Here is a 21,758-nt window from a genome sequence, read left to right as displayed (position 1 = left end):
GTGTTTGTTTTTATTACAAGTATTATTTTTGTTATATCCAAGTGAATTCCGTATCCAGACCTTCCAAGTGATTTTAAGTAGATTAATTCCCGCTTATACACGAAGCATTTGAACAGGACCACCTCTGGTCACTTGGTCTTACCTCTTTTGAAGCTGCCGGCTTATATTTTGTTTGTGCACGAAGAGAATAACCGCTTCACTTCAATTGGGAAGCTGGCTTCCCAGAGACCAGAATCTACCCATTTGGGGCCAAGCTATTTCTCTTAAAATAAAGAGCCTGCTTGTCCCTTAGATATATTCGGTTGCAGTAAATGCAACTGGAATTTGGGTGCCTGGCAAGGTCCTGGGTAAAAGTGCTCTGTCTAAACAGCACCTTGCATTAACTCCTTACCGAAGGCAGGGTCAACCTTCCTGGTGTTAAATAGCGCTGCTCCTCTTGAATTAAAACCATGCTGAGGATACGAGGGCAATGTGTGCTTTGAAGCCTTGACTTCAGAAGTCTTCATCTTTTTTCCTCTGTTTGCTGTAGCTCAGTGGAGATTTTCAATAATTCAAGATATCGGAAAGGAATTGGATTGCACAGTGATAAAGTGGCATTATTAGAATAATATGATTTCTTATGCCACAGTCTGTGGCCTTTTTCCACTACTTTAAGCACTCTTTCTCTCAAATCCTGATTGTGTCCCATCCTAAATGGCCTTTAGAAGCTGTGACCAGCCCAGGGCAATTATGCAAAAGGAAAGAAAAATTGAAGTGAGCATGGGTCTATACTTGATCTGTTCCTTCATCTCCAGGGTTCATACTACCCAGCAATGTTGATTTGTTGTGGTATCGTGTTTTAAGCCAAAATTAGGCCTTGAAGTCTTTTGTAAACTTTTTTTTTTTTAACTGACTTGCAAAACTCTTGCGTCTTTTTCAGACCTACATTAGAGTCTTTTAGCTCTTTGAGCTATGTTAGAATAAAGGCATTTAAAAGTTAATTTGTAACATCTGTTTATGATAGTGAAACCGTATTATTAACATGATGAAGTATTAACTGTCTTTGCCGTTCAAAAGTATTTGACTAAAATATGTGGGACTTGTGCTATTTTCTAAATCTTACTGCAAAGAACTATGTAAAAAGTCCATGAACTCAAGGAAAACCTGCAAACCCATTTCAGGTCGCCAAACATTCCTTCTTTTTACCACCGCTTTTAGAGCAAAAACTGAATTAGATTTTTGAAGTCTTATTTCAGAGGGTTTCTAATATCCTATAAGCAAACAAGGCTGAATCTTGCTGCCTGTGCAGACCTCCATGGTTACTGTCCTGGCAGGAGCGGGCCACGTGGTCCATCTCCACCAGACCTTCATCTAAGGCCATATAATGGAGGAGATGCCCCAAATGCTGTCTTGCAAACGACCCTGCATCTCTGTGGATCCAGCCTCCAGGCAGCTCCGTGCCGGCGGGGGAAGGCTGTCCCAGAGCAGCCTGTGCATTAGCCTGACCGTCCTGGCAAGGTGTGGAGTTAGCATCTCTCATGGTGACTGTCCAAAAAGCCAACTGAGTCGCCTTTTGCTAATGATTATGTTGCTTTTGATAGGTACAGGGTTTTCCCCCCTGCTTTTAATACGGTGACCTTTTATTTCTGGCGCTGGTCTTCTGAAACTTTGGTTCCTCACAATTATCTCGCATTGTGTATTTATGTTTGGAGCTCAGATGCTTATTTGTTTTCCTCGGGACTTAGAGGTTGTCAATCTGGGCTCGTAGCCAGGGGGCCTTTAGTGATGGTGACTCCAGCCGTATGCGAAGCAGTGTTCAAGAACAGCATTGCGTGTTACAAGTAAAAATATGGAGATACTGGTCTCTTATCCTCCATTAGATTAAGACTATTTTATGCCAGCTGAACTGTAGGAAGGCTTGGCGTAAGCATCCCCAAGAGAGTAACTCCCAGCTAACGAAGGCTCCTTGGACCTGTCAAAGCTGCAGTCATATTTGCAAGGTCTCATCCTGCTTGCAACTAGAATAGAGAAATGAGTTGGGAAAACGGCACGGTCTGTGGTGTCCCTGACACCGGGCAGGTTGAAAGGCTTGTTGGAGCACGCGCCGTTGACGTGAGAGATGGACTCTGTAGGTCACGTTGACTTGCTTAGAAAGCTGCCCTTTATGTGCAGCTGTCGTATGATGGGGGAAAATGCAAAGGTGACCCAAGATTGCGTTGCTGGCACCCGCTCAAGAGGCCTCAGCGTTGCTTAGGTGAAACTGAGGCCTGAGGAAAAGGAGAAAAGAAACCTCTCCGTAGCCCATTTTCTGGTCTTGCTTTTCTTGGGCGATCAAGACTTGCGTTTCGGTCACCTTAGCAGTTCTACGGTTATGCTCCCATATACAACTTATCCTGCAAACCAGGCAGCAGATATAATTCACGTATAATGTGAGCTGACAAAGTCGAACTGATTTGGGGGCGTAACACCCTTCCCCTTTAAAAAGAACAACCTTTGATTATATGTATATATAGAAGTATATCAAATACCGCTTTTATCATCATCAAAAAGTATAAACGCTAAAATCGCTTATTGGGTTTTTAGCTAAAATGGCTCTGTAAGAATTCCGTTATTTCAAAACTGTTTGTAAAGGTCGTGAAAGCTCCCCCTGCTCCGTGAGGTTCCCTGCACCCTTCGCTTTAAATGCTGGGTTTTGCTTTTAACGATTGGCGTGGCTAGACTCCGCTCTGCTTTCCCCTTGCATGCGCCACGTGCTCAAACATCTGTATTGATGCGCGTATCTATTGTTTCTAATCTAGTCAGCTGATCAATGAAGAGCAGCGTGTAATTAATTGTGCGATATTGTGCACGATGCCCCCCTCTACGTCCATCTGGATGGATTTGTTACTCGTTAACTGTAGCTGCCTTCCTAAACAGTTTCAAGAGGATATAACGAACAGCGTTCTTGTTCCTCCCTGACTTCTCAGTTTTTAGCTGACAAATAATTTTAAAGGGAAACAATTTCAAAAGAATGTTAGAATGTTCTTTTTTTTTTTATTTATTTTTCTGGACCTATTTCATCATATGCTAATATTTTTATATTTTGCTAAAAACGGTCCAAAGTGAAGGAACTAACTGGAGATGCGCAATTTGGTTTCTATTTCATTCAAACCTTTGTGGGGTCAGTAGGAAAAATTAAAAAAATAAATAAATAAAAATTTTTTTAAAGCCTCCTTTTTTTTTCCTGAGGATCGTACAGATTTCATTTGCAGTGAGCGAGGGAGGAACTAGAAGAGAGAGCAAAGGAGTCAGTTAGCGATTTGTCCCAGGGCCCCTTTGCCCTTCGGTCGTGCGGTCGCCCCAAGAGCGGCGATGGTGCTCGAGGGGGAGTTGCGTCTGCCTGACCTGTCCACTCTCATGTTCTACCTCTGCTGTTTTGGTTCTCGTGCAGATGGAGGGAGCGAGGAGCCACCAGACCGAAGACAGGCAAGTGTAGACTCCCGCCAGAGCCGATCTGGGCAAGGTAAACATGAGTGTTGTTCTCCTGCAGAGACTCATTTCTCATTTGTTTGGCCTTTTATTCATCCGTTTTCTCTTTTTCGTAGGCTGTCTGTTCTTCTGGCATTCCTGTAACCATTGTGATCATTCCAATAGGTGCAAATTTGCTAATATTCAGAGCACGAAGCTGGCTCTCTTTAGAGTTTGAAAGCGTTTGGCATAATTTCTGGCACGGCGAAGTGCGTTGCACCTCCGCTTTACAGTCGGAGACAGAGCTTTACACCTGAGGTGGTGTAAAAGGTGTTCATCGCGTGCCAGAGCAAATCGAGGGGGGTACAGTGACCTCCTGCCTTCCTCCCCGATTGCAAAGGAGAGACCCCGGGGCGTTCTCAATAACCAGTTCAGCCCTTCCCGCAAAACCCCTCGATGTGACGAGAGACAGGACCTGTGCCTTCTCCTCCGGGGGGGTTTCAGAGCTGCTTTGAACACCACCAGCTTGGTTTTGGTTCATCCTACAGGAGCAGGGCAGCAGGAGGTCCTAGGAAGAAAGTCATAGAGTAAAAACAGACTTTACGTTATTTAAATACTGATTCTACAAACTCTTGTTGAGGACCCACAATTCACAACAGCCTCGGTGGTTAAAGTCACCGCTGTGGCTGCGTAGCAAGGAGAGCTGTCACTGACTCCAGCAGCTCTTAGCTCTGGACCGGCTTACGTATCCTTAGAAGCAGCTTACTTAAAAAGTTTTAAGTATTTGCTCATTTATGAGGCTTGTGAAAATGCAGGTATCTTTACACCGCTCACGAGACTGATAAAGCGCCCTATGGAAACATGGCTCTCTAGTAGGTGCTCTATGTGTTGACTCATTTTCTGCTTCAGATTGCAGCAATAATTTTCCTTTAATTTAGACTCCACTCTGTTGTTGTCATGGTGTCCTAATGACTTATTATAGAGACATATTCTCCAGAGCATTGTTCTTTTTTGGCAATACTCCAGGGTTGCCCAGGCAAAAATTATTCCAAGTGATTGAAGCCTGTAATCAGAATTAGGGGGAATAGGAGTTCAGAACTAAAACCATGAAACCCTGTGAAACGTCAGCAACTGAAACTGCTTTGTTAACATAGGCTCTCTTTAATTTTATTTTAAAATTTCATGTGTTAAAGTAGAAGAATTGAAATAAGCATGAAGCAAGGGAATTTATAACCGCACGTCTCTAGCGAGAGCTTGCCTTCAAATCGCATTGGCGTTCTGTGATTTCGTTAGAGAATACAAAATGAATAGTCCTTTTCCAAACGCTGTTAGTTCAAGTAAAGTTCCTGTGGTATTAACTTTCAAAGGCCTCTTTCTTTGCAGTTAGTCCTTACCATGTTCTCGTTTGTTTGGGTTTTTTGTAAGCTCGTTTTTAGAAGATGCAGCAGCCTAGATGAGCCTGCTGATCTCAGACTGGCTGGCTGGGTTGCAGTGCCTTCGTTTCAGATACTGTATTCCCTCAGCCTGCATTTCTGCATTGCTACTCTGAATCGTGGGTTGCTGTGGAAAAATATTCATTTGAGGAAACCCTTAAATCCTTTTTTTTTTTTTTTTTTGGCAAATACTTACTTGCCCAAAAAAGACACACCTATTTCAGTTTAAATTAAAATGCAACGCTGTAAACAGCGTAATCCTTCACGAGGAGCTCACTTACTTTGCTTTGCGTGACTCTAGGAATAGCCATAGTTAACAGGAAGTTTTAGTGTGGATGGAAATAGGGGGGAGAGAAAAGCTGAAGGGCAACATGCAAAAAACCCTTCCTACTTCTCCAAGAAACAGAAGCTTCTGCACTGAATATTTCCATCTAGATCAGCGGATGTGACTGGAGACCTCAGCTGCCTTTTGCACATGACAAAACTCACATGTTGGGGTTGCTCGTGTGTCCTGCTACAGCATGGTGCTGCTGTATAAAAAAACCCAGTAGCTTTATCAATTCTGCCTTGCTTTGTTCCCTCCTTGCGTCGGGAGGGGAAGGAAAAGGGAGAGCTTTTTCCATTTCCTTCTTCTACTCCTACTTTAATAAGCCTGGAGTTAACCCTTTCTTTCATCCCATGCAAATTCTGCGAGGAGGAGGAGAAGGCTTCCTTACTCCGTAGAAGGATCATCTCTAACCTTGCCCAATTCCACATGCATAAGTTCCTACCTGTCTGCATCCGTTAACAAGCATTTTCCCTAAGGAGGGGTTCAGGGATCTTATTATGCTCGGATAAACCAGCCAACTGGGACGAGGCAGTAATCTCCCTGTTATTTAAAATTTCTGTTGCAGTATGGGATGCCCAAGTATTGAATCTGTTTACGAAGCTTAATTATCTTGGAATACTTCAGGAAATAACTTATTGGTTCAGATATACACTTTATATTGATAGTCTCTTTAAGTATAGTTCAGAGGAGAACTGAAACAAATTTAAGAATATTTCAATTTCTTTCTTTGCTTGTTTGTTTACTCCAGCAAGATGAGAAAATCTTGACATCCGTGGGATGAAATGTGCTCGTATGAGTATGTTGTGGATGTTCTGTGAGTTATTTTGTAAAGCATCTGAGGATTTTAAGAGGGGAAAATACTTTTGATAATGTTGCAAAGCTGCTACCATTAGTTTTTTTCCTGTGCAAGATATTGCCCCCAGTTGCTCCCAATTTTAGCTAAGTGCCAGAAGCTGGTCAAAGATGCCGCAGACTTGCACTGTAATAATCAGTAAAACGCCCAGAGCCTTTAGATCTTTCCCAGAGCTTTAAGCGCAGTAAGATATATAGCGTTTATAGTTTCAACAGAAACTAAAAATATAGTCTGAAGAAACTGCAACTTTTGATTTTAAGAATCATTATCAGTGATGGCAAATCTTTTTTTTGTGTCTGGTGCCAGGTATGTTTTTTTAAAAAAAAAACTTTGTAGATCCTTTTTGTCAATGCCAACCCAATCTGCGAATGCCAAATTTGGCACTGATGCCCGTGCTTTGCATTCATTCACCTTTTAGCTCTGGGCCTAGCACTGGGGACACGTTACGAATAGGCTTGCAGAGTCAGCAGAGATGTCCAGCTTGCAAAAACCCTTCCGAAAAAAGCAAGGACCTGTATCAGCTTATGTCAAATAAGCTATATATGGAGCCAGTAATTACAATTGGCAATGCACAGCTGAAAGAAGTCAACATTTTTTTATTGTAGCAGCGTGCTATCAAATTATGCCTTCCTGGAAAAACTATGCCCAACTGCATTAGTAGACCCTCTGCCTCTTTTGGTTGATTGCCAGCTGAAATTTAGAACCGAGATGGCATCGAACTTCAGCTTTAGAAGTCTGCAGAGCAGCAGCACTGTCCTGGTTGTTGTATGAGTGCAAGACCTAGGCTTGCTCTGGAGAGCACGTGTCTTTTGAAGCAACCTCGTTTGTCCTGTCCACATGCTGCACTGCATACAGTGGGATTTGAAAGCATTTATCCGTTTGTCTTCTCCACAGGCAATTTCTGTCTACTCACTGCCTAGGAGTTGCACTTTCTTTTAAATATATTTATTCAAGCCACTGAGAACCACACAGAGCTATCCAATGCAAATCAATAATTGCCTTGATAGAGGAAAAACAGTAGCTGGCACTAAAAGCGAAAATGCAGCCGTTAAAGGTGTAGTACGAGTGTAATTCTGTTACATTATTTGTAGTGGAATATCAACGTGACCGCTTTTAAGATGGTCTTGCACATTATTAGTCAACTCTATAAGGTTAAGAACCTTTGTGCCTAGAGGCAGAGTACCAAGTATTCTGGATCACAGGTTTCCATCTTTTGCAGCAAATAGGAAAAATTTAAGGCTCCAAGCTCTTGCTGGTTCAGAAACACTGTCCCTTCCTTTTTCAAGAACAGGTGGTGCAATAGTTAGCAAGAATGTGCCTTTAAGATTTAAGATGTTGAATCTCTGCTTGTTGTCACGTTACTTGACTGTCTCCCATGTGTGTCAGTAGTCACGTAAACCCCATGTAGGCTTGTCGGGGCCTCGGTACTTCTTTACATTCAAGTTTGTTCCATGGAGAGTTGTTGGGGTGGTTGCTTGTAGAGGGTTTTATTTGCTCCTCCTCTTTTCCTAAGGCTTCTCTCTTCGTGTAGGCATCTCAAATAGACCTTTGCCTATTCCACCCCTAGTATCTTTTTACATGTCTGTCTTTAAGCTACCACTGCCTTCCCTGACTGTTCTCCAAGATCTAAGCTACCAGCTCCTGAAGATTGATGCTTCCCTGGCAGGCGGCACTGAGTTTGGTTGCCATACTACCTGGCAGATGGGAGGCCAGCACGTTTTCTTGCTCAAAGAACGTATGAAAGCTGTTTTAATCCAAAGGCTTTATATAAATAAGAAGTGTTAGCAAAATATGAAGAGAAAATGTAATTAAACCAACCTGATCTTTTTATAGGAGAAAGCCACAATCTAAACACGCCAAAAACAGTAGAAGGATTATTGCTGTGTCTGAATGATATTTAAAACTGGTGACTTTAGGACTCTCTAACTAAAAAAGTCCACATAAACGCTTTGTGGTTATGCTGTCCGTAACCTAAGGAGATGCTGTTACAGAAATGCCGTTTTTTCACGGGAAGTACCCAGCTTGTCCGAGGTGAAGGTGCAAAAGCAGCCGTTGCCGCTGTCTGCAGGCATCTGAGGGAGGTGCAGTGAGATGTCACCCCGGCCGTACTCACCCCAGCCCCGACGGTCCTCTGGTAGCAATGGTGAAAGCGGTAGACTTCCTTCCCTTCCTTCTAAGCCGTTCTGTTTTGTGTTTCTCATCCTCTTAGGCACCTCCACAGAGAACGACTGTGCTTTTGAACCAGACTACGCAATTCCTCCACTCCCAGTGACCGAAGGTATGCAGCACATTCGGATTATGGAGGGCATGTCCCGCTCTCTTCCATCCTCCCCCTTACTCACACATCAGTCTATCAGTGTTCGGCTCCAACCTGTGAAGAAGTTAACTGGTAAGGACTTTAAATAAGTTCCGTGGGGCTTTTAAGGTCCATTGGTGCAAAAATCTGTAAGAAAACTCTTTGAGCAAGCTTCTGCATGCAAGTCAGCATTTGTGTACTGTGTCACCTACTGTAGTCTAAAACCGTAGCGTTTGCAGGATCAGAGGAGTTTAAGGAATGGATTGGATGTCGCTCTGATGGAGAAATTTCTCTATTCTGAAAATGATCCCTCCGTTTTACAAATATTCTCTGGTTTGCTAGGAAATTTCTTGTAGTAGCAGAATGTGTTTTAGTTCCACTTTGTATTCTGGCTTATGCATGATGAAAATGCTATAGTAATTTTAAGGAACTTTATGCTAAAATTTTTAATGCGTAGAGAAGAATGCATCAGAAAAACGCTAAACTTGTTTCAGTGTGACAAAGTGATTTTTTTTCATAGTTCATACGTATTTTTAAACTGTTTTGTTTCTCTCGCCTCCGGGGATTGGGTATTTGAACTCCTAAACGTTTTAAAGTAGTTGGATTTGCGAAAGAACCTGGCAACTAATGTGCATGTAAAAGCCTGACATCGTATTTCCACTGGGAACAATTTTGAGAAACTTGCTTCTTGCCTAAAATCTGACATTCCTCCCTGCCCATGTTTAAAAATGATCAACCAGGTCACTACATTTATATTGACGGAAACCTCCAAAAAATTTTTAGCCGATGTAGTTAGATCTGTGCTTGCAGAAGGGACCTTCTTTTGTACCTTTTATTTCCCCTGCCCTCTGGTGAAAGGAGAAATTGAAAAGGATTCAGCAGCGTGAGCAAAGCTCTGTGGTTTGGCTAGGGCCGGTCTGAGCGCACTTGACGCACAAGAGCCATGAAAGCCAGAGCGAATAACATCTTTCACCTGTTTTAAGGTTAAAAGAGTTTGTCTGCTGTCTAAAACGTTCCTGTTTCACTCCCCTCTCTCGTCGTCTGTGCCCTGCTCAGTGGGCAGAGCTTTGTCTGCTGCCCAGAACCCTCTTTGGAGCGAATCATCTCCCTTTTATAACCTTTTTTTAATCAAATGACAGATAAATGCAACAAGAAAGAAATAGATTGGCCAAAAAAAATGAGAAATTCAACAGGAAGACGGTGTTCTTTCCCTCTCACTGACACCCTGATAACTATATTTATTTTTTTAAAACCTTTATAGCGAATCTATCTCGTCTCTGCATGCCCCAATGCCACTGGCTCCCGCCAATGTAGTCTTGCCTTCATGCAGACTCCCTGCCACCTCCACCGCTGTTCCCTGTCCCACCTCCCGCTTTCCAAATTGGTTACTCTCCTGCTCCCTTTAATATTTGAAAACTAGCTGTCCGGTCATGGGAAACCCTTCTGGGGAGTCGCCCAGCAAAGACGTTTTTAAAAGTGTTAAGCTCTGCCCATGGTCGGTTTGTGTTGCCAACCTTCTGAACCCCCACCTATACATCTAATGTAGGTGTTCCAAAATTTATGGCAGCGAAGATCAGATTTGGTTTTAAGATGAAGATGCCTGAAAGTAGACATCCTCCCACGCACCGGCTATTTAAACTCCTGTTGTACTCTGCAGGACTCTAATCACTGGAGTTAACGAATAAGCCAGCTGGCCAGCCCTAGGTGTCCAATTTAGGGCCATCTGAGCTGGTTTCCATGTTCCTTTGGTTCTGATGGGACTTTAAACAACTGTTCACATCTGCACACCTGCGTTTAGGTGTCTGGATATAAACTGCATCCATATCTGAGCGTTCACTTACCGTTTACCCCTTTGTACAGAACGCAACTGCTGCTTTCCTTAACGAAACCACCTCCTAGCTAGTGTTCGTAGCCGCTTCACGGAGCTGGGTTGATCGAAATCACTGTCTTTGATGGCGTTCGTTGCTTGCCTGGGCCGCCTTTTTAGCTTATGTTAAGGAGGCTGCATTTGGTCTCTACATGGTTGTTTAATAACATTTTTGTTCAAAGAAAACTGCTATGACATCAGTGCAAGCTTAGCATTTTACCTGCCTAAAAAGAACAAAGAATCAGTAACTACATGTTCTGGTTTCTTTAATGCCTCTAATGGTCAGCAGGATAAGTGACACCAGCCATAGGGGGTGCTAAGACTACTTTTAAAATGCTGATTTGGGTCAATTCCAGCACTGTATTGAAGTAAGCTGAAGTTTCGCTGAAAGTAGCAGAGAGAGGGTAAAATCTACAGAACTGTGCCTGCTTCCACACTAAATTGCAGATAACTCAATCCCCCCAAACTGCAGTCGATGGCATGTTTCATTTTCGAAAGCAATTATGAGTCTTAATGTGCCACGTTCCCCGTTTATTTGAGACGACATGGAAATAATGAGTCTGGAAGTTTGGAAATTTTGTAAGAGTCAAGTTATATAAGTAGCTTTAGGTTAGGGAGAATCACAACCCAGAGAGATATGTAATTACAAAGAGGAAATTATGCAATTTTTCACGTGCGAGCTAATTTAACATAGAGAATGGATACAAAATACTCCCAGATGAGCATTTCTAACAATTAAAGGAGTAACAGTGGAATTATTAGTTTTTCTAGACAGCTTGCTAAAGGGGTGAGGTTTTACAGAAAGATGCCTAGTGAGATCGTAAACAAGAAGCACTATGTGATTAAAGCACCATTTTTACAGGACCCCGATAGTGGATGTTGCCATTTTATTCCACAACCCGATTTTTGTGTTTTATGATGTAAGTAAAGTCTCAAATCATGGGCTGCCTGTTTAAATCATTATTTTGCAAATGCCTCTGTGCATCAGCTGGGAAGCACCTGTGATAACTACACTAGTTTTTGTGACCTGATACTGTTTTTTTTGGAGAGAATACTCAAAAAAGCAAAACTACTTGCATTTCTGTGACTTAATTTCATTTTTGAGTGTGTGTGTCAAGTCAAACCAGATAAAAGATACTAAATGTAACCTGTATTTGTTACAGATCTCTCTTAACAGTTGCATGTTTATCGTAATCTGATTTTACTGGATGAGAATCAGTAATATTGAGCTCATTAATGTGCCGGAATCTCGGTTAAAAATTTGGATTTCCAGTTTCTACAGCTTTGGCTGCTGTTTCAGGAAAGAGGCAAAAGTTTGAAACGCAAGCTAAAAAGAGCAGATGAAAAACCAGTTTTATTTGATAACTGTTGGATGGCAAAGAGTGGGTTATTACTGCATTTCGCAAGGTACCAAGCTTTGCCATATAGACATAAACGGAAGTTATATTTGCCGAAAAGTAACTGAATAGCTAGTCGTGTGCATGGAGTAAGTATTTGAGATTAGGTATCATTATTCATAAATAATTGTTTCAAGCAGCATATACTATATCCGCAATAAATATGAGGGAGTTTTCTTCAGAGGAATTGGAAAATACAGAGGTGGCAGTGGAGTGAATGAGTTTGGAATGGCATAAGGAAGGTGAAGGCAGGAGGAAGAGTTTTCTTCAAAATGCAGAAGCGACTTTGACTCGGCGGGAGCTTGCGGTGGGTTGAGGCCGTTCGGCAGGAGCGGGAGTCCGGGAGGCGAAGGATGATCCGGGCGACGTTGTGAAAATAAAGGGCCGTGAAAGTATTTTAAAGGATGCCTGGAGTCGGACTTTCTTGCTCAGCTGTCTTCTGTGGGAATTTGGAATTGATAAGGACTTTGAAAATGTGCCTTAAGTTCTGTCTTATAACTTGAGGGTCTGCAAAGAACTTCTTAGTGGAAACAAGAGAACAACGATCTAGTTAAAAGTGGGGCCTTCGGGAAGGCTGATGACGTGATACCTGGGGGGCTTGGGAGGGTTTTGGTCTTTATTTATTTATTTGAAATACTTCCAGTTTTAAAAGTATCCTTCAATTTGCAGGCTCCGATCAGGGTTGTGCTGGGGGTGTTCAGATCTGCTCACTGTTATTTTTGTCCCTTGGAATTTCTTTTTCTTTTATGAAACAGCCAAGAATGCTCCCTATTTTGCTATGGATTTTGCTTTGCCAGAGTGACTGCTAAAATTAGCTTTTTTTTTTTTTAATGTTCATTCCTGACTTTTATGATCATAAAGTTTAGTAGAAGAGAGAAGTCATTCCAAAATGTAGCCCATGTCAGCCTAGTCTGTCTAATGCCGTATTAGGGGGTTTTTTTGTTGTTTTTTTTCTAGTTGTCAGTCCTTTCTTCGGATGCAAATACACTGTTTGCAGTGCTTCAGTGTGTGGAAATGCTCCATGCGTTTTTAATGAAGTCTTTCTTCGTGCAATGCCAGATAGTAATTGGCAGGTGTGGAGTCCAAAAGCGTCCCGACACTGAAAGCGGAGACTGTGAAAAATGAAGAAATGAATTGTGGCCATTTTTTCTAGTCATAACACACATTTGTACTCGTTTAATATATTGTATGACGTGGAGCTAATTTGCCTTGCTTGAATTTTCTCCCGTGGTCTTTATATTCTTCCTTTAGTCTCATTCGTTACCTTTCCACCACCTTCTTCTGACCGTAACCCTCTCTGTTCATGCACCGCCGCCCTGTTGTAGCTCTGCGTAACCTTATATTTCTATCAATACTTGGAAAGTTCGTTACTCTTCTCCCAAATATTTGCAGGGGGCTTGAGTGTTCCCCTTTGGGAATGGCTGGCTCGTGTGGCCGCTGCTCCGAACCGCATGGAGCCTGCCCCGCGAGCTGCGCTGCTCTCCTCCTGCTGCACCTCGTGCTTGGCACCTCCACCTCCTCCTCCAAATTGCGCCAGTTCAGCCTAGTAGATTAAGCTGCATATACTGATAATTATTTTTAATTATTTTTTCCATGTGACAACAGGTCAGGCTTCATTTACCTCCCAGCTCATAGAAAGGTTTTCTTGCATTTGGCCGAGCGGCGCTTCGGGGTCTTGCTAGCTTCTTGGCGCACCGGGTGCCGGGGTTGTAGTGGCGGCTTTTGAGGGCAGTAATTAAAAGAAATGGGTGACGCTGACAAACTTCCGAGCGTTTGGGGAGTGTGTTCTGCGTTCCCGTGGAAATGCGTTGTGTACAACCGCGCCATGGGCGTTCAGCAAGAGGAGTGTAAAACAGCGTGGCACTGGCAAAACGCCGATAACTCTTATTGCGCAAACACAGATGAAGAAAACCATGGGCTCCTCTTTCAGTTTGGCGTTCTGATTTGGGGACACGCAAACATCTATGGGAAACTGCCTGTATTTGTCTTAAACTTACATACTTTTCCTTTCGCATCTGCTTTAAATATCCTGCTCCAGCTAGAGCCAATCCAGGATAGCATGTAAACACATGCTAATGTTTTGCACGTACATGTCTTGATGACTTCAGCGGAGCTCCTAATGTGCTTGGAATTCAAAGAGTGTCTCAGTGAGTTGGATGATTAGCATGATTTTTTTAAATTATTAGTTTTAATTTACTGCTGATATTGTAAAAGGGAGGTGTTTATTTTGCATCCTCATGCAGTCATCATAAGAATTTGTTTGCTTTCATTAAGGTAATGGGGAAAGGAATGCTTTCCACTGCGCTTTATTCATTTTAGTCATTAAACATAGTATTTATCACGTTTCTTCTTCAACTGTTTCTTATTGTCCATCTCTTTTATCTACTGCTGATCTGACAGACTTGAAAAAGCCAAGGGCTCCCTTAGCTGCAGAAGATGTTGTTGGATGAGTGACCACTGACTGTATCAGCAAGTAAAGGGGTTTTTTTGCTGGGGGACACTGACTGGTGACATGTCAAGACCCTCATTTTTGTTGAACATTTCATTTTGTTCATTAGGTCAGCACAGACTGTGCTGTTTCATTAAAGAAAATTTGTAATTAGCGTCAGATTGGCGAAGACAAGTTCACGGCCTCATGCTATTTTTTCAGTCTGATTATTATTCTTTTTTCTCCACATTTCTGTTTTTTTCCCAGAAGGCTCCTAAGGGCTGTCATAGCACACTCTAAATCTCATAGCACTAATAAACAACTGGGTTCAAAATCTTTGTGTGATTATGAAGCTTAGGGAGAAAAGCAAATAGCCGGTAGCTTGACAGCGAATGCATGGAGACGTTTCTCTGAGTCTTGCTAGCTGTGATGCTGTTTGTTCTTCTACTTTGTCTCGTTCTTATTTCCAGTTGTTAATACTGCACAATAAAAGCAGTGATTTCTTTTGGAAGAGGATGAGGGTTATTCTGGGAAACTGAAGTATTACAAAGAGAGGCTTTTTGTCCAGCTGACAGTTGCCACATGGATTTTTCAAAGCGACCTTCAGAGCATAGAAAATTGGTGAGAAATTATCCAATTGTAGGGGCTTTTTCATGCTGTTTGCTCCTTACATACATTTGTGTGTGACTAACCCATTCATGTAATAATTTCCATATCTGCACAGTGGCTGCATAGGGGAACGGTACCATTTATTACATAAAACACTTTGTTGCCTTTAAATGTTTTTTTCCTAAAGATTTAGTTTCCCAAGGCTGTTTGCGACAAAACGTGACTGTACCAAATCCCAGATTTATACTTTCTGGGATTCTTCAGAGATCGAAATTTAAATACGAAAGGCTTTCAGCCTATTCAGAAGATAATTTGCTTATGTTCAAGGGCTAAAACATCTTGGACTGGTCTAGAAATGCATGCAGCCGTTCCAGTAGAGTCAGTAGAGTAGGTTTGCCGGGGGAAAGGAAAGGAAAGCGGCTTCTGAGATGGCTTCTAGGTGGCACCGGTTTTTCATGGACGTCATGGGAGTCAAGTTTGCTTTGGGGTCCGAAAAGAGACCTGCATAGCACCAGGGAACTTGCCCAGTGGAAATTAGTGTTGCATTTCTTAATTTTGGATTTTACATTTTTAGAATTTCATCTTTTCAAGCCCTTAACCTGGCAGTTTAGTAAACAAGATAGTTTTCCATCCAGGCAACAGTTAGGACGTGCCCTGTTTGGTGTGCAGTCAGGGGGACGTGTCGCGCAGCGGGTTGGCCTGCTTTCCGGAGGAGCCTGCTAATGTTTTTTGATTTCTCTGTTTTCTCTGGGCTGAATTCGCGAAGGTTGATAAATATTCAGTATGGCTGCAATTTTCACTCTGCTGAATAGGATGGTGATTAAGGAAAACTCAGGCCATGGCTGTTCTAAAGGGTGAAGTAGCAGGGAAGCATAAGTAATCAGCTTTCGCCCTCTCCTACATGTATAACCTTTTGTTCAGCAGTGGCTACGAACAGGCTTTAAATCAGCGTGTTTAACCTTAGTGGATGCTGTATTTCTTAAATTCGTTTTATCACAACAGCAGTTTTATTAGAATAATGTAAAAACCACGTAATGTTTAAAGGAAAAAAAAAAAAGAGGAAAAGACCCCCCCAACCTAGGATAAATACGTAGACGGCACCATTTTGATTTCCGCTTGGAGTAAAATTAGCATTTAAAAGTTGCAGCGCAAACGCAGGAAGGATTTTCAAAACCGTTGGGTTAAATCTTTTATTACAGGTCGAAAGGGTATTACTGGTGGCTCGAAGCCCTGGCTGCAACGAGGATGATGCGGTTGCATCGTACCCCCTCGTGGAGGAAAGCATCGCTTTTCGGGAGGGTGCTTACCCAGAGGGGTGTACGTAAGTGCTTTCCTGAATCGAGGCCAAAAATAGTAACCAGCGTTTTATTAGGTTAAAATATGAGATGCTGGGCTGGAAGCTTCAGCGACTGAGGCTTTATTCTTCTAGCCGCGGGCACAAAGCCCTGGGCCGCACCTAGCTCCTCCTCAGCAAAGGTTTTAATTTGGGTGCCCGCGGGGCATTTCACCCATCTTTGTCCTGGGCTGTTTTGGTTTTTTTTTTTTTTTTTTCCTTTGCTGTTGAATGGCAGACGGCAAACTTCAGGGCCCTTTCCGAAAGCGTGTCTGTGTGCAACTCCCCATATGCATGGAGAGGGGGAGAGAATATGATCAAAAATTTATGAATGAGACCATGTTTTTCCTAAAAACTGCTTTGGTTCGTGTTCTCAGAGGCCTAAATTCTCTCGTTGAAGCGTGACTTCGGTGTGCGAGTGGCTTTGGAGACATGGGTTTCGCTGCAAATCCCCGGCTTTGAAAACGTCACTCCCTTGCGTTTGGGCTGCGTGGGAACTTTCCCAAAGAAGAAACTTCACAGGAATGAACGGGAATATTCCTATTGTATTTAGGCAATTAATAACGTGCCTTTTCCCAAAGAGGCTTCCGGTGATGGGGAAGTTGCCACGACCCTGTGGGGACTTGCCAGGATGCTCCCAAGCCACTGACAGAGCCACCTGAGTCGGGATGCCACTGGCAGCATCCCCTGAACTCCATCGCCTACCTCATTTTGAGTGCTGGGTGCTTCTGCGTCCTCCTTTTATATCTATTGATAGGATTGTTATTAAAAAGAAAGCGTTCTTAATAGCTTACACTTGAAACGCTTGGCTTTTTTTTCTTTTTTTTCTTCTTTCTCTATGTCTTTAGCAAATGGGTAAATATTCTTCATGCTAATTGTCATTGGGGGACTAAACAAGCTGAGATCTCTGCGCTTGAAAAGCCCGACTTTAATTGTTTCTTGTTTAATGGTGACAAAAGCAGATTAATAATTGCAGCCTGCTGGGACAACTGAGTCTCTCGGAGCCGATGAGCTCGCGCGAGCGGTGCTGGGACAGCTGCTCGGGGTGTGCCAGCGCCGGGGAGAAGCCGGCAGCATTTGCCTTTGGGCAGGTAACGTGGAGCAATAAACGGAAGGAATTTCTCAAAGCTGAAATCGGGGCAGCTGGGGAAAGACTTCGGGACCGCGGTTTTGTGGTTGCAGAGCTCTTGCAATAGATTTGTCTGTTTGAGGCCGTAAGAAAGCATCTGATGCTGGTGTAAGGTGAAGTTTCGCCCTCTGTGCGTGCAATACATATCCCGCATGGGGTACAAGCCTCGGGCGGGCTGGCAGCTCGGTGGCTCTGTGCATGAGCTGGCTTTGCTTGCACTGGCGGCCCTGAGCGCGCCGCGGCGGCTGTGCGGGTGGGGGCCGGGACGTCGCGCGGGGCCGGGACGTCGCGCGGGGCCGCGGCGGGCTCGCCGGCGGTGCTGCTCGGGCGCGCGGCCACCCGAGGGTGCTGCAGGTTGCTCCAGCCGCGCTCGCTTCCGCCAAGGCGCAGCATCTTCCGTAGCGGAGCCGCGCGCGCTTCCGCACGCTCCCGCTCCGTACCCTAGTTTTTATCCAGGTCGTTAGGAGCTTAACTGTCATTTTCTTTACGTAATAATTCCGAGCAGACCCGAAAAAGCTGCAATGTCGCGTCCTGGCGCTGCGCTTCCATACGCCGCTGCCGGCCGCCGCGTCTCGGCTTGCCGCAGCCGCGATGCGATGCGGTGCGATGCGGTGCGAGCGCCGCGGCCGCGGTGCCGCCGGGGAGAAAAGGCTGCTGCGGCTTTAAAAGCGGCCGAGGGCCGCCGACCCTTGGGGTGGAAGCGGTTCCCACAATCCATGTCACGGCTCCTTATATGGCGCCGCTTCCCCCCCCCCGCCCGTTGCCATGCCGACAGCAGCACTGCACCATTCACCGGCGCTGCTCGGGCTGCGCGGGGCAGCATCCCGCACCGCCGCCCGCGGCCCCGCGCCGCCCTTCGCCGCCGCCGCTCTGCGCAGCTCGCCCCGAGCCGAGGGCGAGCGACGCGGCGCCGCGAGCGCGAACCCCCCCTCGCCGCCCCGCCCTGCGGCAGCCTGCGAGGGGCGAAGGGAGACGAAACCCCGTGAAGCCGCCTCGGAGCCCGCTGCCCGCCGGCGACGGGGGAGCGATGCTGGCCGGGGGCGGGCGGCGCCGCGGCGGCCTCGCCGGGCCGCTTGGGGCAGCGGGGCTGCGCGGCGGCGGCGGCGGCCGGAGGCGGCACCTGTGACCCGGCGCCGGGGGCGGCAGCGGGGAGCGGGCGCCGGCGTCGCTCCCGTGGATTAACGGGCTCGGCGGCTTCCCGGGCCGCCGCTGCGCGCGCTCGGCTGCTGCGGCGGGAGAGCGAGAGCCCGTGAGTATCGGGACGATCCGTCCCGCGCGGACTTGCGTTCGGGCGGTGCTGGGCTTTCCCTGGCCGCCTGCAAACTCCGCGGAAAGGCGGCGCGGAAGGAGGGATGCTGCGGTGCGCCGGGAAGCCATTAGGAGGGTTTTTAGCATGAGTAAGGACCGCTCTGCTCCGCTTATTTCCCTTTTAGTTGTCGTTTTACGTAACCCGAGCCTGCCTCCTGCTTGCAAAGGGTGTGCAGAATTTCACGCGCAAATGGACGTGCAACGGAGAAAAAAAAAAAATCCCGCTTTCTCAGGAATATTAAAATCTAAAAGAGCTGCTGCGGACTGAGCTGAAAGCTGCCACAGGTCATTTGCGATCTTAGAGCAATGGTGTTGAGATAAGGGTTTTCTTTTGTATTGCACAATGAGCACAAATTAGCACTGAGTGGATTACAGCACCCATATGTGCTGGGGGAGAGAGATTATTTAAAGAAATTTGCTTCTCACTAAAAAAAAAAAAGGGGGAGGTTTTTAATTCAGTGCTACTGGGAAAAACATATATTGATAATCATTTTAAAGGTTACATTTGAGATAAAGCTATTAAGCTCCCTAGTGTTCATGCTGTACCTAATCCTTGAGAGATGTGGTTAAAACTGGTGGTTTCAGTGCAGACTTTCATCCTTTTTAGGGGTTTTTGTATCATGGTGTTTACAATATGTTTACGTTTGGTTTTTATTGCTTTCAACGTGGCATTGATGTGAAATTCGTGCTCTTCACGTAGGAGCAGAGGCTGGCGTGGAGGCCCGCTCTGCCTTGCGTTTCTGAACCGCACGAGAATGCCGAGGGCTGAGTTATCTGTAAAGTGTGCCGCTAGATTCGGGTTGCTTCAGGATGCCGGATGTGTCCTTCCTGGGGATCATTCACGTTCCACTTAATTTTCTCAGCTACGTTGCAAGCCGTGGTTATCCTCAGGTTTAACAGAAGTAGAAAACTTGTTATTTTTTCAGACAGGGTTAATGAGTTAAAGTAAAACACACAGCCAAGCAGCATTTCATCATGATTTTGCCATCTGCATTTTTAATCCTGTCTCATATTCTAGTGGGGCAACCTATACTGTTTCCAGGAGTAAAACCTGTTAGAGGAGGAGTTTACTTTCTCATTTGTTGAATATATATATTTTTTCCTGTTGTGTCAGTCCTTACTATTCTTTTTTTTTTTAATGGTGCTTCATTTGTTATTTTTGGACTTGTGATTTGTTTTGACAGGCGTGTAGCTGTACGGACACCAGTTGGGTTTGCAGAAATCAAGCAGGTGTATGAATGCGTCTGTGTGCGCACCCACATACATGCACTCCTGTTTCTTAATTAAACATAACTCTTTGTGGGGGAATTGGTTAATCCTCCGCTTCATTTTTGTGCGGCTCCAAAACTGCTCCTGCAATTTGTATAGCTAAATAATATATGTATTTGTAACTTTCTGAATTAAACCAGATCGTGGGTGGTGGGCTTTTCATTCATTAGAGAGCTGTCAAACTCCTGACATTTCTGCATTAATTTCGTGGTAGCTTGGATGCAGCTTTTATTTTATTTTTAAATGGAGGAAAGGGAAAAATTGGCATATATTTATTTGCTGTTGGAAATCACTAGCCAATTTTAGGATGTTTTTTTTTTCCAGAATGGTGTTTACAAGACAAGAACCCTATTCTGCCTTGTTTTGACACACAACTGCCTTCCCTATTAACAGAATAGAAATCATAATGGAGACGTGCACAAAATCCCATGTGTTTTCTCTTGATGTTTGCCTTGCGAGACTGACCGCCTGCTGGGCCTACAAAACCTGTACAATTTGCTCTTTCCCAGGGTTTTTTTTTTTTTTTTGCATTTAGACTGTTTAACTAGTTCAGATTCACAGCAAATAGAGTAAACAAGTTGTCGCTGGACTATAAATGGGAAAGGGTGATAGCAGCTTTTAATTGCAGATTTTTTTATATGTGCTTAAATGAAGGGAGAAGTCCAAAGGTTTATGTTTAATGCAGATAATATTAAAAAAAAGAGAGAGAGAAAAAAAGAAAAGAAAGCCTTGAGCCTCCTTGGCTTTTCAAAAGCTCAGGGCTGAAAGTCTGTCCTTATTTCACACTGATGCTACACAAAATGGAGCATCTGTCAAGAATTACACTTCTGTTGGGTGAGAAGTTTAATTTTTAGTCATAGCTAAAAGTTCCTACAACAAGAGAAGGTGGTGTAGGAAGCCTTAATGTGGAGTTAAATCAGGCCATCTTTTTTCCCTTGGAGGCACCTTTCCTTCTTTTGCTCCTAGAGCATTCCCTAAAGGAAGTTTGGTGTTCTTAATGATGCCATTGCTTATGAGCAGAGGGGTCTTCACAGGTCTCATCTCAAACTGTCGCTTATTTTCTTATCCTTTCCTACTTCTATAACCTGCTTTCTGAGCTGTTCTTTTTATGTTTTGCGTGATCACATTGGATTATTTCTCCTAAGACCGACCATTATTTTTGCAAAAGTTAACTTCTGATGTGGTTTCTACCAGATTGCCCCTAATCGTGTAGGAAACTGTGCTCAGTCTCATCACAGCTCCCAGTCTCATCACCAAGTTTGGAGCTGTGGCATGTGTTAGAAGTTCTTGCAGCACATGTACAGCTGGGTGTTGTGATAGAGTCATTAACTACATGGTTTGGGGGTTTTATTACTCACAGAACCATGGCTGATGCCCAAAATGGATGGAAAAAGAGTCTTGATTTAAGAGAAAACCATTGCTCTGGACCATTGCTCTGGTGCTTTCTCTTTCCTTGCTCTCTGGCGCCTTCCCCTGAGTTGCTCTTGGTGGTGGTTAATTCCGTTTGTAGATATAGGACTGATTTAACCACATGAATATGGTTTGGAGTTGTATCAAAGAGGTATCTGGCCCAGTATTCAAGCTGTATTCCTAAATACCTGCATGCCTCGTGTTGACATAAACCTTTACCAGTGGTTTTTGATCCTCAGAACATGAAACAGCACAATCCATCCTCTTTGTGTACTCTGTTAAGAAATAATGCATTATTTGTTACCAAAATATGGGTCAGGATAATTTTTCCAAGTAGATAATATGTGTGTATACACTTCTTAACCAGCTGCTTTCTTACTGCAGCATCAGCTTTTAGTAGTTTAAATAATAGGCCGCTAAATACCCTGTTTGGTGTTTTTCTGAAATGTTAGAATATCTCTGAAAGTTTTTCTGTTTTGCACAAGAAAAAAGAGTGATGTGGAACACCAGCTCTTCCTGGCCTGGTTCTAGTGGCCCATATAACTTATTTGGGGTGATGGGGTTATTTCAGTCCCTTACTCCGGAGTTAAGGGGGTCATCGCCGTAGTTCCAAAATCTTTCCTTTTCAATATCATTGAAGTGTATTGTTATTAATTTTGATATTATTTTATT

The 21,758-nt window shown here is 44.1% G+C and overlaps 1 protein-coding gene across 1 annotated transcript in view; it reads left to right on the top strand.

The window, feature by feature from the left end:
• TANC2 (tetratricopeptide repeat, ankyrin repeat and coiled-coil containing 2) overlaps positions 1-21,758 on the top strand; it is a 248,609-nt gene that overhangs the window by 90,719 nt on the left and 136,132 nt on the right. Inside the window, exons 4-5 of the mRNA XM_067311864.1 lie at positions 3,410-3,481; positions 8,250-8,429. Coding sequence (XP_067167965.1) covers positions 3,410-3,481; positions 8,250-8,429 — 252 coding nt within the window. The remainder of the gene's footprint in view (positions 1-3,409; positions 3,482-8,249; positions 8,430-21,758) is intronic.

Source organism: Apteryx mantelli, chromosome 28, assembly GCF_036417845.1.
Source record: "Apteryx mantelli isolate bAptMan1 chromosome 28, bAptMan1.hap1, whole genome shotgun sequence".
Taxonomy (NCBI): domain Eukaryota; kingdom Metazoa; phylum Chordata; class Aves; order Apterygiformes; family Apterygidae; genus Apteryx; species Apteryx mantelli.
The sequence above is the reverse complement of the archived record's forward strand: the minus strand, read 5'-3'. Positions and strand labels throughout refer to the sequence as shown.